This window comes from Dama dama, chromosome 16 (genome assembly GCF_033118175.1).
Source record: "Dama dama isolate Ldn47 chromosome 16, ASM3311817v1, whole genome shotgun sequence".
NCBI classification, from domain to species: Eukaryota; Metazoa; Chordata; class Mammalia; order Artiodactyla; family Cervidae; genus Dama; species Dama dama.
Window position 1 is genome coordinate 26826979 of NC_083696.1, and position 18805 is coordinate 26845783.

General features: G+C 50.7%; 1 protein-coding gene and 1 non-coding gene across 4 annotated transcripts; one reads left to right on the top strand and one right to left on the bottom strand.

The window, feature by feature from the left end:
- Nucleotides 1-3286: 3286 nt before the first annotated feature.
- Nucleotides 3287-18542, bottom strand: CARD19 (caspase recruitment domain family member 19). 3 transcript variants are annotated; one of them, XM_061163615.1, is made up of 6 exons: nucleotides 18384-18542; nucleotides 6982-7124; nucleotides 5363-5516; nucleotides 4152-4211; nucleotides 3835-3906; nucleotides 3287-3551 (listed from the first exon to the last, which is right to left on the bottom strand). In XM_061163615.1, exons 1-6 carry the CDS (start codon nucleotides 18388-18390, stop codon nucleotides 3436-3438), a joined length of 552 nt encoding a protein of 183 aa, XP_061019598.1. In that variant the 5' UTR covers nucleotides 18391-18542; the 3' UTR covers nucleotides 3287-3435. The 3 variants fall into 3 exon arrangements, with proteins under 3 accessions (XP_061019598.1, XP_061019599.1, XP_061019600.1); XM_061163616.1 differs by lacking the exon at nucleotides 4152-4211; XM_061163617.1 differs by lacking the exon at nucleotides 4152-4211 and having other exon boundaries at nucleotides 5359-5516.
- Nucleotides 9515-9641, top strand: LOC133071481 (small nucleolar RNA SNORA27). The gene has a single exon (XR_009696434.1). It is a non-coding gene; the product is annotated as a small nucleolar RNA SNORA27 (small nucleolar RNA).
- Nucleotides 18543-18805: the final 263 nt, after the last annotated feature.

The following is an 18805-nucleotide window of genomic DNA, read 5'->3' on the forward strand; positions in this document are numbered from 1 at the left end:
GGAACTACTCTTCTTACCAGAGTTTGGGGGGACTTTCCCAGTTGAGGTGGCATTTTACCAAAGATCTGAAGGTTGAGTAGGTGGGGGGAGTGGTGAGTAGTCTTCCAGATGAGGGAATAGCATGTGCAAAGGTGGGTGGGTATGGATCATGAGCAGTTCCAGTTGTTGAGCTATGGAGGTAGGGACAGGGGACAGAAGGTAAGGGCCTGTCCCAGGGGGCCAGCAAGTAAGACTGTGACCCTTGGCCTCTTTCACACCTTGATGGACTTAATTCATTCCAGGTCATGGTTACTGACTGAGCAGGTAGTTGGCAGGGGGGCCTCATGGGGAGTGGTGCTGTGCCTAAACATGGATGCTCCATGGTTCCACCTCCCCTAGTCCCAGACTAGGAGTGTGGTCATAGTATGGCAGCCACAAGCCAGGGGCAAGCAGATGGAGAGGGGCCTGGCTGGTGTCTAGGCTGTTGTCACAGACTTCGGTTGTGGGCACCAGGTCCAGGCACAGTCGGAGGAGGGGCCATTGAGGCTGGGATCCACAGAGGGGGTTCAAGAACAGCCTGAACTCGGGGGGCTGCTTTGGACCACCAGGGCAAGGCCTTGGGTGGGTCATTGCTGAAAGGAGAAAGTCAGCATTCGCAAGATGTGGCCCAGTTTGAGCCAAGGGAATCGGTGCCCTGGACTACCGCAGCTCACCAGCTCACCTGAGACCCGGGAGCGGCACCGACTGCCCCTCATTCAGGGGATGGAGCCCTGCCACAGGGCCTCACAGGTAAGTACTTAAGTACCAGGACCTTCCCTGCCACAGGTCCTCAAGGGTAAGTACCAGGACCTTCCCTTCCACAGCCTGTTTCTGGGATGTCCCCTCAAAGGTGTTTCTACTTAATAGTTCAGGACTGCTAATCACAAAGGATATATATCAGGGGGGTATATAAGTAACATTTATTTCGGGAGACTGGAAGACTGAGATCAAGGCACTGGCTTGTCTGGTGTCTGCTTTGCCTGCACCCCACACCCAGTGGCCTCATTGACGTTTACCCAGCTGTCTCGATCACCTATGGTCAGGAATCTGGCGCCTTCACCCAGCGGTGCCCTTTACCCAGTTCTATCTGTCCCTTTCACTGGGCACCTGTCACTTTTACCCAAGCACGTCTGTCAGAGAGCAGGACTATCCAGCTCAGGATATCCATGCTCAAGGAGGGGTCCTGTCTCTTTGAATAGATGGGTCAACTAAGGCTCAGAGTCTGGAGCCACCCCCCCAGGACCGGCAGGGCAGAGATGGAAGAGCTAGCGGTAAGCCGTGCTGTCTGGGGCTTCAGGGCGGGCGGGAGGGCTCCTCTGCCTGGCTCTCCCAAGCCCTGGCCCTCACTTTAATGACTGGGCATACAAATGAGTGAATGAACCCACAGGCTGACTGAATGAGGGCCAGAGACCACGTTGTGATGCTAATTCCTCTGCTTCCCGTCTTGCTTCCCTCCCACATGCTGTGAGAGATGGGGGGATGTGGGCGTGGAACCCCTCTTGAGGGCCTGCCCAGCGGCAGCATCATTCCTGGTGTCAGCCCACCGAACCTCTGGAAACCCCCGGAGGGAAATGCAAGCACGTGATGATTCTTGGGCTGACATACTTCTGTTTCCCCAGAAAGAGGCTGGAGGGGAAGGAGATGACAGAGGGAGGCAGCAGGGAGAGGAACCCATCAGGGGCCAGGCCTTGTGCACGCGCACGTGTGTCTCTGAGCACTGTGCACACCTCTCACGTCTGTGTGCACGTGTGCGCGCGCACGTGGCGAGGGCACTCGGGTGCCGTGTGGTCCTGGGCGCTGAGCTTCGGCTCCCTCACTGGCCATGAGGGCGCTGACAGGGCCCCACAGAGAACAGGGGCCATGCAGTGGGGACTGCCAGGGCCCAGAGCAGAGCACCAAGCCCTCTTGGATGTGTACACTCACCCTTGTGTCCACAGGGACATTTCCACGACAACATCCTGAGCCTGAGGCCAGGAGGTGAGACAGAGGGTGCAAGCTCCCTGGCTGAGGAGACAGGCCCATCTCCCCAAGGCAATTACAGGGCTCGGCTCTGAGAACAAGGGACTGTGTGTGGCCAACAAGGGGCTCCCCCAGGCCGTTAGGGGAGGGCATGAGGAGCCAGAGGCCAAGACTTCAAATGGCACAATTACACTTTTCATCTCTAACAGTCCGAGAAGGTTCTGTGGACTCTCTGTCTCTCAACCTCCTCTCCACCTGGGATCAGGGATAAGATTTTGTGTTCATGTCTAGGCTCTGACCATATATGTGTCCCTGACCCCCAAAGCCAAGGTCATCGCTTCTCCAGGAGGGAGGGGCTCCATCTCTCGGACAGTGGGGTCTGAGGAGCCTCACAGGGCCCAGGAACTGGGTGTTGGCTCTGGTGACTAGACAGAGACAAGAGGGCTGATGGGGGGTATCTCCCTGGGACATGTCATAGGAAGGGAATGAAGATGGTGGTCGAGCCCCCTCACGTGCCGGGTCCTCCTTTCTTGGCTCAGTGACCTCCCCTTTCAGTCTCAGCTTCTTCGTCAGGAAAGCAAGGGCAGCAGCCCCCACCTTCTGGGGCTGTGGGAGGAGTCACAGTAACACATGCAAGCACTAGAGCATCACAAGGCATTTGGCTGGTGCCCCTCCATGGCCCTCCCCTAACGGCCTGGGGTTTGGCCACACGCAGGCCCCTTGTTCTGAGCCGAGCCCTGTAACTGCCTTGGGGACAAAGGCCTGTCCCCTCAGCCAGGGAGCTAGCACCCATCTGTCTCACCTCCTAGCCTCGGGCTCAGGATCTTGTCATAGAAATGTCCCTGTGGACACAGAAGGGTGAGTGTACACATCCAAGAGGGTTTGGTGCTCTGCCTTTGGCCCTGGTGGCCCTGTGAGCCAAGGAAGGGTAACAGAGCAGTCCAGAGGGCCTGCCTGTCCATCCTCCAGACCTGGGGCTGAGGACTGGGACAGAGCGGAGATGGCAAGAAGGGTTCAAGGCAGGGAGTTCTGCAGAGCAGCAGTGGAAGAAGGCCACACAAGGAGGGAACAGGACACGTGCAGGGCTGTATCTGGAAGTGCGCACTGGGGACGGCCGGGGACACCTGGGATGGGTAGTCCATGTGCAGGGGTGAGACCCAGGCCCTGAGGAGTCCGGGAAGGCGGCCTCAGCAGGACCTGGGTCTTGGGTTGGACTCAGGAAGTGAAGAACCCACAAGATCAACCCTAGCTAGAGACGCTGTCATTTCTTGAATTGGAATCATCTAGAAAACACTCCTGGGAGAAGGGATGAGACTCAAACATTTAATATTGTTGAACACCTCTGTACAATGAAAGTAAAGTGCTTATTACAGAAATTATAAATAGCAAGAAATAAACACTTAGGAATGAAGCAAGCCCCTGGAGAGCAATCACGCAGGTGGGCCGGGCTGAGGTCAGTCAGAGGCCCCCCAGGTCATCTGTGAGAAAGGCCAGCAGGAAGCGGCTGACGTGCCTGTCAATGATGACAGGGGAGAAGCCCAGGACACGCCGGGCCCCTGGCAGCACCTTGGGGTCTGGAAGACAAGGGGGTCTCAGAACTCCTCAAGAAGGTACCTTCTCATCCTCGCAGCATCACCAGCCCACACCTGAGTGATGTGGGGTTCCCATGCCAAGAGGGTCTGTCTGGTGCTGCTCCCACCCAGGACCTGGACAAGGTCAGCAAGGCAGGAAAGCGACGGCAGGCATGCCACACTGGGTCACAAGGAGGGGCCTCAGGTGTGGGCCTCCGTCCATCTGGCAGGGCTCAGCCCCAGGATGTGGAGAGGGCTGGCCGAGGGCTGGCCAGGCAGCACCCACCTGGAGGGCAGCAGTAGATGAGGAGCGCCAGGCCTGCGGCCAGGCCAAGGCAGGTCAGGAAAGCCACAGGTCCTGGGGAGAAACGCACGTGAGCAGCTCCACGAGCCCTGAAGGGCGGGGAGGGGTCCGGAGGCCTCGAGGACAGGCTCACACCCTGTGCTGGGGTCAGCCAGGCAGGGATGCCCCTAGCGAGCACCCTGAGGGGGTCTGTCCAATGGGCAGTCAGGAACGGAACCCAACTTGGAATGAGAAGCCCCCGAGACAGAGGTGGAGCCCTGGGTCAGGGGACAGAGAAAAGGGATGTGGGAGGCGGTTACCCCTGTCACTGAGCTCACGGCTTGCGGTGCCCGAGTCTAGCTCTGTGCAATCTGAGTTCTCTGGAAACAAAATCACAGGGCATGGTTAGTCATGGGGGGGCTGGAGAGTAAGGTGGTCGCCTGCCATCGAGAAACCAAGGAGGCCACCACGGCCCCTCCCCGCAGACCACCCAGGCCCCCTGGGTTGCACCAGGGAAGGACCCCTGCACAGTTTGGGGCTCTTCTCCTTTTGTCTACTTATGGGAACTTGAGGACCATGGGATGGGGATTTCACTGTTCCCTGGCAACCACAAGGCACCCAACAGTGCAAACACCTGCCTGTGCAAAGTCTGATGATGCTGAGTGAGGGCAGGGCGCTCCTTCTCTTTCCCCAGACCTCTCTGGGGGTCCCCAGTCAACCAGCTCCTTGATAACCCTGAGGGCACCCTGGAAGGTCCCTGACTCCAGGCAGGGCTGTGTGGTCCTGACAGCTGGGGTGATAGGACCGTTCCATGCCGCAGCTCGGGGCCCAGTCCTGCCTGCCTGTCCTTGGGGCCCCCGGTCCAGCTGAGTGGCCTGAGGGGAGCCACCTCTCCCCTCACGGCCTCCAGCCTTTCATGTGAGGATTGAGGGACAGTAGCCACTCACCCTGGGGACCTGGGTGCAGAGGCTTCAAGGCTGAGATGCCATCCGTACCCGTGGCTTCCCTGTACTCATCCTGGCAGCTCAGAGGATCCCTCTAAGGCTTCCTGGGCCATGGGCTGGCACTTCTAGACCAAAACACCTTGTCTTGGACCAGCCATATGTGCCAGAGACTGTTGTACAGAAACACCCACACCCTGAGGATCTACCTGGGTGAAAGTAGATACAACCTCTGTCGTGGGAGGCAGTTCATTCAAGGCTGGTGTAGCCTACAGCTGTGAGCTAATTCTGATCAGAAGGGTAAGGATTCCCAGGTTCATTCGATTGTAGAGGAACGGGGAGGACTACATGCACCAGATACTTTCGTGTAAGAAACAGCAGAAGCAAAAGGAAGACAGAGAGATGGAGATGGACACACACAGAGACATGGAGAGACAGAGACAGCGAGCTTGGAGACAGAGAGATCTGTGTTGTCTGAAATACTCTCTCTACGCTCTCTGAGGGTCACATAAGACACAACCAGAGGGTTGTCTCTGGCGAAGGGTTGAGCAAGGAGATGCCAAGGCCAGAGAGCTGGGACACGCACTTACGCAGGGCGTGCCGGCTAGGCAAACAGCTGTGCAGTGGCTGGGCGTGGATATACAGGGCCCGGTAGAACTCCTGGCAATCCCGCTCACCGCTCCGCTGCAGGTGGCCCAAGAGGTCGCAGAGACGCACTCGCAGAGACACCTTGGGGTTCCGGAACTGGAGGAGGAAGGGGCACAAGACGAGATCAGGCTGGAGGACTCTGGACTCAGCCCCAGCCCCAACCTTCTCAATAGCTGTGATTCCGCCTTGGTGGCTGGAACACCCATGGGGAGGTAGCAATTGCTACCAAAGACTCAACCACTCCCATGCAGTGCCCAAGATTGTGCTACACGGCCACTAATCCTTGCACTCCCATTGGAGGCCTAGACAGGTCACCAAGAAAGATGGTGGTGACATTATGCCACCATAATGTCCATAAGTGTGGAAACTTAGCAGCTTGCTAACTTGGTTTTCCCACGTGTGAAAAAGGAAATAATAAACACACACAGTATGATCATTATAGGAAATCTTCAAGGTAATGGCATAAATGATAACTTCTAGTAGTTCATAGTCTACAGGAATGTGATTCAAGTTTTACAAAATATATCAAGGGTTAAGCAGAAAAAAGAGGTGGCTTTTTCGATGTGGCTGACTGAAACATAGGTGGCTGTAAAGGTCAGTGGACAGGGTACTTGCACTGACCCCCAGAACGTGGAGACGATGGCGGGTGCTGCCACCTGGTGTTGATGGACCACTCTACAAGGAGCTAGCGTTGAACCACAAGTACAGAAACTGCAAAGCAAAGGCAGGCGTGCAGCAGAAACCACGGGTATCTCCGAGGAAAGGAACCGTGCGGGTGTGTGTGCAGGAGTCTCCTTTTTCTCATGTAAACATCTGAAGCTTTTCAAATTTTTTAAAAATAATGAATGCATATTAGACTTTTAATTACAAGACAGAAATTTGAGCCCCTACTTTTTAACTTACTGTACTACTTTTATAACTCAACAAGCATCTGAGCCAGTAGCAGGGTGCGGGGTGGATTCTAGCTCTGTCAAGGATCAATATCATCTGTCCCCTGGAGAGGCCTCAACCCTCCAGAGAGCCCTGCACGGGTGCCCCAAGAGGAGAAGGGCTCGCTCTGTCACCCATCTGGGAGGCAAGTCATGTGCCCCAGGGCCCCAGTCTCTGGCACCAACCCCCAGTGCTACAAGGGAGCCAGAGAGGTGGGTGGGGTGCACAAGGAGCACCCACCCTCATCCAATATCCCCGAACAGGACGGGCCAGATCACACCCAAAATGATTGCCCATTTTGAACTTTTGGAAGATGCTGAGTGAAGAGTTCTACAGCACTCGGTAGAGTGAATCTGGTATCCCTGCTCCTCTCCCACCCTGGTACTCCCCTGTTCCCCCTCCCAGGTCTGTCTCATGTTGTCACACATCCCCTGTGATCCTCCAGCATTTCTGAAAGGGGCTAGAAGTTCTGATGACATCTAAAGAGACTAAAGCTCAAAAAGCTGATGTTCTAGGCCCAAGGTCACCCCAAGGAGATAGGTTTTCACCTCCAAGCTGTCCCGCCCCACCGCCCCCCTTCTCCCAGCCCAGAGAGGAAGGAATGGGAGAGCAGCCTCAGGTTCCTTGGCACCTTTTCTGCGTCCTTGTTGCTGAGGATCTGGGGATAGTAGCGGTTTAGCTGGAGGATAATCCTATCCACCTGCTGCTCGCTCAGGCGTCCGAGGCCGGTGAGGAAAGGAGTGTCCTGCACTAGGCGATCACAGTAGGTTTGCTCTGAAACAGAAGCAGAGAACAGAGAAGGACATGAGCCAGCACAGCCCAAGGAGGGAGTGTCGAGTCCCACACACCGTGACACAGCCATGGCAGAAGCTCCACAGGAGGGTCCCGTGCCCACCAAGAGGTGTACCAGCTGTAAGCATCTGGACAACTGCTGACATCCCGACTCATGCACAGCCCAGGATTCCCTCATGTCATGCCAATCCCCTTGCAAAACAGTGGGGTGGGTGGGTGCAGTGATAAAGGTACAGAGTGCTCAAAAGCAGAGCAGAGCGTCTGGCTCCTCCTCTCTTCTATGCCTGAGAGCTTATCACAAAAAAACTCAGAAGGGTGAAGAGTCTGCTGTCTGTGGAGTCCCCCAGTGCTCTCTGGAAATAGCCAGGCCTGAGGAAGGACACAGCAGCGCAGAGAAGGCCCAACTCCAAAGCTCCTACAGCCACTGTTGTCATGGGGACAGGAGACAGACAGACAGGAGCTCAGGGTTTAGAGTGGCCTGGCCACTTTGAGCTGGCACGGCCACCAGACACAGTATCTGCAAGGCCTTGGGAAGCTGCCACAAACAGCAGACCAACATGCCTGCTACCCAGGAAGCTGGGAAATGCTTTTCCTTTTGTTTTTTTCTTTCCGAATCATCATTCAAACATCACTGTTACACTATCTTTCCCATTAAGAATGTCCCTTAGAATGACAAGCCTTTAAAGGCAGGGAGTGGATGGGGAGAAGTTGGTGGGCAGATGGCAAAGAATCTCTGAGGAAAGGTCCCAAGTCCCTGCGGCCCTAGCTACCTGAACAAGTGCACCACCTTGCCCATGTGAGGCAGCTTGTCCTGCTTCCTGGGGGACCCAGGGGATGGGGGGTTGGTGCGCGGGCAGGCAGAGCCGTATAGGAGGAGTCTCTGTATGTGACTGAAGTTAAGCTGGCATCAATTCAAATTAGATAGCTGTAACTTTACCATATTAAACATAACCCCCATGGTAACCACAAAGAAAGTGTCCATTGAATATACACAAAAGAACATCAAAATGTGTTACTACAGAAATCAACACAAAAGGAAGTAATCAAAGAAATGAAGGACAAAAAAGCTACAAGAAATACAGAAAACAAACAGCAAACAGGTAGAAACAAGTGGTCCCTTATCAGTAATTAAATGTAAATCGATTAAACTCTCTAATCAAAAGACACAGATTGACAGAATAGATTTGTGATACTGTGATTTACAGTAAGAAATATATATTCACTCAGTCATGTCCGACTCTTTGCAACCCCATGGACTATGCAGTCCATAGAATTTTCTAGGCCAGGATACTGGAGTGGGTAGCCTTTCCCTTCTCCAGGGGATCTTTCCAACCCAGGGATTGAACCCAGGTCTCCCGCATTAAAGGCAGATTCTTTGCCAGCTGAGACACCAGAGAAGCCACCTAAGGAAGCCTCCATAACCTTCCCCCCCACCAAAGTGGGGTTTGGAGCACCTCCCAGTTACTAAACACATGGAGGTGCCTGGGAGGAGCATGGAAGCTCCATGCCCCTTCTCACATGTTTTGCCCTATGCATTTCTTCCACCTGGATGTTCACTTGTATCCTTGAAATATCCTGTGTAACTAACTGTGAACAGTAAGTATTTTCCTGAGTTCTGTGAACTGCTCTAGCAAATGACAGTCAGGGGAACTCTGATTTATAGCCATCAGTTAGAAGCACAGGGGGCAGCCTGGACTAGCGACTGGCATTTCAAGTAGGGGCAATCTTGTGGGACTGAGCCTAAAGTGAACCTGTGGGATCTGACACTCTCCAGACAGATGGTGTAAGAACTAAGTTAAATTTATAGGACCCCCAGTTGGTGTCCACCAGAGAACTGGAAAACTGTTTGACAGAGAAAAACCCCACACACATTTGGTAACCGAAAGTGTCAGAAATAAAAGCATTGAGAAAATATGTATTGAGAAAAGAAACGCAAGAAGGCAAAGTGGTTGTCTGAGGAGACCTTACAGATAGCTGAGGAAAGAAGAGAAGCGAAATGCAAGGGAAAAAGGAAAAGATGTACCCAACTGAATGCAGGGTTCCGGAGAACAGCAAGGAGAGATAAGAAGGCCTTCTTAAATGAACAGTGCAAAGTAATAGAGGAAAACAAATAGAATGGGAAGACTAGAGATTTCTTCAAGAAAACTGGAGATATCAAGGGAGCATTTCATGCAAAGATGGACATGATAAGGGACAGGAACGGTATAAGGACCTAACAGAAGCAGAAGAGATTAAGAAGTGGCAAGAATACACAGAAGAACTATACAAAAAAGGTTTTAATGACCCAGATAATCAGGATGGTATGGTCACTCATGTAGAGCCAGACATTCTGGAGTGTGAAGTCAAGTGGGCCTTAAGAAGCATTACTACACACACCCCCTTTCACTTTGCCAATTGGACTTATGTCTTTATTGGTCATTCAAGTGGTGCAAAGGAAATAACCTTTTAAAACTCAGGCAAACTGGGTGTCTGTCTTGTAACCTGTCAGAGGAAACGTTGTAAAAAAAAAAGAAGAAGCATTACTACAAACAAAGCTAGTGGAGGTGACAGAAGTTCAGCTGAGTTATTTCAAATCTTAAAGGATTCTAAAGTGCTACATTCAATATGTCAGCAAATTTGGAAAACTCAGCAGTGGCCATGGAACTGGAAAAGGTCAGTTTTCAATTCAGTCCGAAAGAAGAGCAAGGCCAAAGAACATGTAATCTACTGTACCACTGCGCTCATTTCACATGCTAGCATGGTTATGCTCAAAATCCTTAAAGCTAGGCTTCAGCAGTATGTGAACGGAGAACTTCCAGATGTACAAGCTGGGTTTAGAAAAAAACAGAGGAATCAGAGATCAAATTGTCAACATTCACTGGCTCACAGAGAAAGCAAGGGAATTCCAGAAAACACATCTACTTCTGCTTCATTGACTATCCCAAAGTCTTTGACTGTGTGGATCACAATACACTGTGGAAAATTCGTAAAAGAAATGGGAATATCAGACCACTTTATCTGTCTCCTGAGAAACCTGTATGTGGGTTAAAAAGCAACAATTAAAACAGGACATGGAACAACTGACTGGTTTACAACTGGGAAAGGAGTGCGACAAGGCTGTATATTGTCACCCTTATTTAACTTAAAAACTTATTTACCTTAAATGCAGAGTACATCATGTAAAATGCTGGGCTGGATGAATCACAAGATGGAATCAAGATAGGCTGGAGAAATATCAACAACCTCAGATATGAAGATAATACCACACTAGTGGCAGACAGTGAAGAGGAACTAAAGAGCCTCTTGATGAGGGTCAAAGAGGAGAGTGAAAAAGCTGGCTTGAAACTCAACATTCAAAAAACTAAGACCATGGCATCCTGGTCCATCACTTCACAGCAAACAGAAGGGGAAAAAAGTGGAAGCAGTGACAGATTTAATTTTCTTGGGCTCTAAAATCACCATGGATGGTGACTGCAGCCATGAAATTTAAAAATGCTTGCTCCCTGGAAGAAAAGCTATGAGAAACCTAGATAGCATATTAAAAAGCAGAGACATCATTTGCCAACAAAGGTCCGCCTAGTCAAAGCTATGGTTTTCCCAGGAGTCACATATGGATGTGAGAATTGGACCATAAAGAAGGTTGAGTGTTGATCTGATGCTTTTTGAATTTGGTACTGGAGAAGACTCTTGAGAGTTCCTTGGACTGCAAGGAGATCAAACCAGTCAATCCTAAAGGAAATAAACCCTGAAAGTTCATTGGAAGGACTGATGCTGAAGTTTCAATACTTTGCCCACCTGATGCAAAGAGCTGATCCTTGGAAAAGGTACTGATGCTGGGAAAGATTGAAGGCAAAGGAGAAGGGGCTGGCAGAGGATGAGATGGTTCGAGAGCATCATTGACTCAATGCACATGAATTTGAGCAATCTCTGGGAGAGAATGGAGGACAGGGGAGCTTGGCATGCTACAGTCCATGAGGTCGAAAAGAGTTGGACACGACTTAGCAACTAAACAACATCATATTGAGAAAGCCCGAATGCAGCCATGAAGACCCAGTGCAGCCAACAACAACAAAATCAGTGCCCTCCTTAAAGCAGCCTGTATAAATGTTGACTCTTTCTGGCCAGGCTTGTTTGCAAAGGCTTTGGCCAGTGTCAATAGCAGGAGCCTCATCTGCCACATGGGTGGCTGGTGGATCTGCTCCGAGCAGCTGGCGCTGCACCAGCAGTAGGTCCCATCCTCTTCACCACTGCTGCCCTAGCTGAGGAGAAGAAAGCAGAGGCAAAGAAATAAGAATCTGAAAAGTCTAATGATGACATGGGCTTTGGTCTTTTTGACTAAACCTCTTCAGTAACACATTCAATAAAAAGTTGAACTCTTAAAAAAGGAATAAAACACTTAGAAATAAATTTAACCAAGGAGATGGAAGACTTGTACACTGATCTACAAAACACTACTCAAAGAAATGCTAAAAGATACAAATAAATGGAAAGACAGTCCATGTCCACCGGTTGGAAGACTTAATATTGTGATAATGACAATATTACCCAAAGTGATCCAGGAATTCAATGTAACCCCTATCCAAACTGCAATAAATCTTTGTCTTTTTTTAATCTTAAAATTCATATGGGATCTCAAGTGACTCGTACAGTCAAAACAATCCTGAAAAAAGAACAAAGTGGATGATTCACACTTTCTCATTTCAAAATTTACTACGAAGCTACAGGAATCAAAACTGTGGTACTGACATATAGACCAACGTAACAGACTAGAAAGTCCAGAAATTAACCCTATTTTGAGTTAAAAAAAAGAGTGAAAAGACAATCCATAGAATGGGAGAAAATATTTGCAAAGCATATATCTGATTAGGGATTAATATATATAGAAAGACAGAGAATATAAAAAGAACTCCTACAACTCAACAACAACAAAAAATGCTACAAAATAACCAATACAATGATGAGCAAAATACTTGAACAGGTATTTCTCCAAAGGCGGACAAATGACTGCTAAGTACATGAAAAGATGCTCAACATCACCAGTCATTAGCGAAAAGCAAGTCAAAATACAATGAGATACCATTTCATACTCGATACTGCTACTGCTAAGTCACTTAAGTCGTGTCAAACTCTGTGTGACCCCATACATGGCAGCCCACCAGGCTCCCCCGTCCCTGGGATTCTCCAGGCAAGAACACTGGAGTGGGTTGCCATTTCCTTCTCCAATGCATGAAAATGAAAAATGAAAGTGAAGTCGCTCAGTCATGTCTGACTCTTAGCAACCCCATGGACTGCAGCCTACCAGGCTCCTCCGTCCATGGGATTTTCCAGGCAAGAGTACTGGAGTGGGGTGCCATTGCCTTCTCTGGCATACTCATATGGAGAGAGGGAACATGAATATGAGGATGAGGAGAAACTGGAACTCTCATGCACTCCTGGTGGGCAGGTAAAATGGTGCAGCTACAATGGAAAACATTATGGCTGTTCCTCAGATAGTTAATCAAATACATCCGCAATTCCATTTCTGGGTATACACTCAAAAGAATTCAAAACAGAGACTCAAACAGATATGTGCACGTTAAGTTCAGAGTAGCATTTATTCACAAAGCCAAAAGGTAAAAACAACCCGTGTCCACAGACAGATGAACAGATAGAAAAATTTGGTATACATACAACAGAATACTATACAACCATAAGAAGGAACGGAATTCTAATACATGGGTTCAAAAACATGGTTGAACCATGAAAACAACATGCTAAGTGAAATAAATTAGACACAAAAGGACAAGTGAAGTGAAGTGTTATGTTAGTTGCTCAGTTGTGTCTGACTCTTTGCGACCCCATGAACTGTCACCCACAAGGCTCCTCCATCCATGGGATTTTCCAGGCAAGAATATTGGAGTGGGTTGCCATTTCCTTCTCCAGGGGATCTTCCTGACCCAGGGATGGAACCCAGGTCTCCTGCATTGCAGGCAGACTCTACCATTTGAGCCACCAGGGAAGCCCATACAAAAGGACAAATGTATTATTCCACTATATGAACTATCTAGAATAAGCAAATTCTAAAGACAGAAAGTACCATAGTGATTAACAGGAGCTGCAGGTAGGGGTGAAAGTGGAGTTCTTGTTTAATGAGTACACAGTTTCTCTTTGTGATGATGAAAAAGTTCTTGAAATGCACAGTTTCATAGCACTGTGGATGTATTTAATCCCAATGAAATGGTTAAAATGGTAAATTTTATGTTCTGTATATTTTACCACACATATACATATAAATGGACATGAATCTGAGCAAACTCCAGGAGACAGTTGAGGACAGAGGAGCCTGAGCAAGCTTGCAAACAGTCGGCCACAACTTAGCGACTGAACAACAAAATACATATAAAGGTAAGTGGATAATATATTAAACTGTGGTTCAGTTTAATAAGTTACAATGGAATATAACCCAGTGATAAAAAGACCTACGAAGTTACAAAAGGACATTGAGGAAACAAATGAGTTTTGTTAAAGGTTAAAGAAGCCAATTTGAAAAGGCTATAAACTATATGATCCCAAGTATATGATATTTTAGAAAATGCAAAACAATGGAGACAGTAAAAAGATCAGTGGTTGCCAAGGGTTATGGAAGAGGGAGGGATAAATAGATGGAGCACAGATGTTTAACCCAGTAAAACTTCTTGTATGATACTGTAATAGTGGATACAGGACATCATGAATTATTCAAAACTCATCAAGTATACAACACAAGGAATGAACCATCATATTAATATGAACTTTAGTTAGTAACAACTGAAATTAATAATACTGTATCACTATTGGCTTATTAAGGTAACAACCATACAAATGCAAGATATTAATAACAGAGGACACGGGGTGGGGGGAGCCCTCTGTGCTATCTGCTCGATTGTCTATAAAAATGCTCCAAAAATAAATTCTAGTAATTAATAAGAAATACTATTTGGAAATTCCATTTGCTGAAATTTTTTTTCTTTTACAATTTTATCTATTTTATTTTGGCTGTGCTAGGTCTTCACTGCTCTGTGGGCTTTCCTCCGGTTGTGCTGAGCAGGGGCAACTCTCTAGTTGCGGCGCACACGTTTCTCATTGCAATGACTCCTCCTGTTGCAGAGCATGGGCTTTAGGGTGCGCAGAGCTCAGCTGTTACAGCTCCCGGGCTCAATAGTTGTGGCACAAGGGCCGAGCCGCTCTGCAGTTTGTGGGAGCTTCCCAGATCTGGGATAAAACCCATGTCTCCTGCATTGACAGGCAGATTCTTTACCACTAAGCAACCAGGGAAACCCTGCACTGTTGAATTTTAAAGATGAAAACAACAGTCACAGAAAGGAGACGAATTCTTGGATTGGGTGGTGTTCACTGGAAAGGAGCATGAAGGATTTTCTGGAGTGACAGAAACATTCTAGCTTGATTTGGCCTGGGCCAGTTGTTCCACGAGTATATACGTTTGTCAAAACTTAAGAGAATTTTTCCCTAAAAATGAGTGTATCTATAAATAAACAGTACCTCAATAAAGTTGATTTTTAAAAAATAGGGTCATTGAGTTGGAACACGTGGGGCCTCCTCCTGATTTCTTCCATGGGCCCAACTCAATAGACCGTTTACCTTCTCATCTCTCTCTCCTTATACTACCTCCTCCTGGATGGTCTATTTCCCCTAGAATAAGAATTTCTAACTTTTAATTCTCCCAGTCTCTGGAAGTATATTTTGAAGACAGACTTGTCAGCAGCTCCAACATGGTAAAGAAGTCATGGACAGGGATGCAGAGACACTTGTCACCACCACGTGGCAGGACCCTCCTGGCCACCAGGCTTCATCACCTGTAGCCTCTCTGATTAAAGAGTTAACAATATTGGCCATAGTTCACGAACTGAGACCCATGCTTGGGCATTCTGAGAGCTCTATGCATCATCATTCTTCCATCAGCTCTGCTACACGAGCATGACCACTACCCTCATTTTCAGAAGGAGAAACTGAGGCACCATAAGTAGATAAGGTACCTGCTTAAGACCTCAATCAGCTGGAGAGTGATGGATTGAGTTCAGGACCCAGGCACAGTGTTGGGGCCCATTTCTGCCTCTCTGATCAATCTACTAAATAATCATGCAATTTAGCTGCATCCTGTCTGCTCCTGACCGAGCCGTGGGCTGTCTTGCCCAGCGCTGCCAGCGTGTGCACCTGTGCATAGGGCTGGCACACACAGAGCACTCACTAAGAGTGTGGGAACGAATGCACAGAGGTCCAAGCCTCAGGGCAAGGGCTGTCAGCGGACAGTGACCAGCTCTTCTGCACCAGTTCCTCCCCTCCTGCAGGCTGCCAGCCAGGGGGGCCTCCACTGCCTGGAGCTGTGCGTCACTTGGCATAATGGCATAGCCTGGGGACCGCAGCTCTGGGCTCTGCCGTGCCCCATGCTTCCTGTGGCCGTTTGTGAGCTGTGCACACAAACCACACCCGGGCGGCCATTCACAGGCATGACGAAGCGCAAGAAAGGAAACCAGTCTGGTCCCAAGTGACAGTCCCAGATAGTTTTTAAGGAAGGAGGAAGAGGAATGCGCTGGCATAAAAACTCACCAGACCTTCGCCAGCAACCTTTGCTAAGCCCTACCTCCCCCATCGTCGCTTTTTTCTTTGGGGGGCGCTGGGTCTTCACTGCTGCATGCAGGCTCTCGTTAGTTGCAGCAAGCAGGGGCTACTCTTCATTGTAGTGGCTTCTCTTGTTGCAGAACACAGGCTCTAGGCACACAGGCTCAGTAGGTGCAGCGGGCGGGCTCTAGGGCAGGCGGACTTCAGCGGCTGCGGCACATGGGCTCAGGAGTTGAGGCTCATGGGCTCCGGAGCACAGCCTCATCAGTTGTGGTGCACGGGCTTAGAAGCTCTGTGGCATGTTGAATCCTCCCAGACCAAAGATCAAACCCATGTCCCCTGCACTGGCAGGGGGATTCTTATCCACTGTGTGACCATGGAAGTCCCCCTCCCCCATCATCTTGCCCTCCTGGCACCACAAGCATGGTTAGGCTGGCCAACCTGTTAGCCTGACCTGGCACTGGAGGCCCTGTGGGAGCTGGCCTCACTTGCCCTCACCAGGTCTCCCAGCCCCTGAGCCAAGCCTGCACACCAACGCCCAACTGCATCATTCTGCCTCGGATTCCCAGGGACAAGAACACCTCTTCCTATGGTTTCCACCTGGCTAACTCACACTCACTGTCGTCCTCTCAAGAGACTTTCCTGAGTTTCCCAACCACCACCACCCCCATCAAAGTCCAGATGCTTGGGCCTCGACCTCCCCTCCCAAATTGAATCTCCCGGAATCCCCTCCTGTCCCAGTGTCCAACCTGGCCTCAGGCATGGAGCTGAGACGGCCCACTCCCCAGCACACCACAAGGAAGGGGCTGGTTCTGCAGCAACAGTAATTGCTACAGTGATACTTGGTCAGTTCAGGCCCTGGGCAGATGCATCAGGCTCCACACGCTCACTCTGCGACCCTTCATAAAGGCCCCAGGACAAGACAGGTTGCTATTGGTGCATGGAGACAGTAAGCTAGGAACTTGGGACCTACAGCCTCCCAGGTCTGTACTCTCTGGGCCCTAGTTCCCCATCCCCAAAATGAACAGCTCTGAGGGAAGAGATCTCTAGAAGCCCAGAACACAGAAACAGTAGGGAGAAGGGGGATTGGTGGCCCTGGGCAAGGGCTAGTCCTGGCTCTGCCACTGACTGCCCCAGCGGTCTAGGGCACCTGCCCAAGCTGAGTCTTTGTTTCCTCATTCACACAGAGATATTCCGTATTTCCCCATACAGCAGGCCTGAGTAGGAAGCACCTGATGCAGGGCCAGATGCACAGTAGGTACAATAGACCTTTGAACTGTGAGGGGATTGGGGGACAGACCCTGAGGAGTCAAAAATCCACACATTACTTTACAGTCAGTCCTCCGTATCCATAATTTCGCATCTGAGAATTCAGCTAACCTCAGGTCAGGTAGTAGTATGTATGCATCAAAAAAAATCCACATATTTGAAACCGTCACATTTGAAACCCTAGGTCAGAGGATCAACTTTACTCAGAAATAGCAGCCACAGATAAAAACAGTTCAGAGAGACGACAGGGGAGTGAGTAGTACCTGGGGGTCTCTTCTGACTTAGGCTGGTACACTGGTGTCCTGGAAATCACCAGGTTCCTGCCCATGAAATCTTACTTGTATGTGGGACTTAGGCTGGGACTCCAGTGACAGCTAGGGAGAGAACAGGGACTTCAGGGGCCTCCCACACCCTGTGGGTCACCCTAGGTGACTTTTACCTCAGAAGCATTCCCTGATACAAGGTATGGCTTCTGGAAGCCACCACACTCCCTGATTACACTGTCATGGGCTCTCACCAGCCTATTACTCTCATGGACTTCTCCTACAGGGAAAGGTCCACAGAGCAGGGTCACTCTGCTCAGGATCAGGAAGGTGGTGGGTGGGTCCCCATTCGAGAGAGTCCCTTGGAGGATGGCTGGGCTGGGGCCTGCATTCTGGGCAAAAAAAAAAAAAAAAGCTGGAGGGGATGGGGCAGTCCAGATGGAGCACAAAGCCTTGGGAGACAGAGTCTGCGTGCAAGATTCCCTTGGGCCTATCCCTGGACAAGGGGTGCAGCCTGGGAGATACCAGAGTCCCACAGGAACCACACACTGCCCAGGAAGGGCAGTCTCCTCAGGTGACTCCTAATAGAAGACACAACCTTTTATCAGGAGTTTCTATATCTCCGAAGCACAGTAGAACCCCAAAGAGTATTCCTTACCACCAATTTTACTTTCATCTCCCACTGCCAGGCCACAGATCCTCACCCCAGCAGCTCCCCACCTGCAGACATACGTTGGCCTCTGCCCTCCTGGAATCACCCAAGACCTGGTCCCCGCCCACTAGAACCTTCCACGGCTTGACCTGGCATCACAGCACAGAACACGCAAAGGCTCGGCCCCTAACGCTCAGAAGCCTCCAGGGCCTGACGTGGCTTTGCCCACCAGAACTCTCCAGAGCTTGTCCATGGCCCCCGTCCCCCAAGCACCCTCCCAGACCCAACCTGGCCTCGCCCCCCAAAGAACACAGCCCTGGGCCGCGCGCCGCTCTGCCGTCGTCCGGTCGACAGGGCACGCAGTCACGGGCAAGGTCACTCGCCGTCACAGCGAGGAGTGGTATCGGGACATTCGGACCCTACGCGCCACCGTGGCCGCGTGCCTGTCCGCGCATGGCAGGCACGACCCCGGACCGCGCTCACCTGTCATGGCGGCGGCACGCCGTGCATTCGGCCGACCCGACCCGTCCCCCTGCCGCTGTTAGTCCGTGTGGTTGTCCGCGCGTAGCCCGTGGGCCCCGGCGACCGCCTCCCGCTCCGGCCCGCTTTTTCCCGGTGGGCCCCGCCCCTGGTATCCTTTCTACTAAGCTCTAACCCCGCCCTCACTGAGCCCGCCCCTTCCCGCTAGGCCCCGCCCATGGCGTCGGCGGCGCGGCCGCAGGGTCTAAAACCACCAGCCTTCGCCGCAGTTAGCGTGGGCTACGGACGCCGCTGAGCCCTGAGCCCCGCCCCTCACTGCGTCCGCCCTTCCGGGAATCCAGGGCCTAGTCTTTGTCAACGCGAGGGCTCTAAACCCTGCCCTCACTGAGCCCCACCCTTGCAGACGTTAACTAGGTCGCGACCAC

What these genes read in the sequence shown, in the direction of transcription:
- CARD19 (XM_061163615.1), bottom strand. An exon ending in GCCTAGCCGGCACGCCCTGC is followed by an intron (nt 4,212 to 5,362) that starts GTAAGTGCGTGT and finishes TTTTGTTTCCAG; the next exon opens with AGAACTCAGATTGCACAGAG. An exon ending in CCGTGAGCTCAGTGACAGGG is followed by an intron (nt 3,907 to 4,151) that starts GTAACCGCCTCC and finishes GTTTCTCCCCAG; the next exon opens with GACCTGTGGCTTTCCTGACC.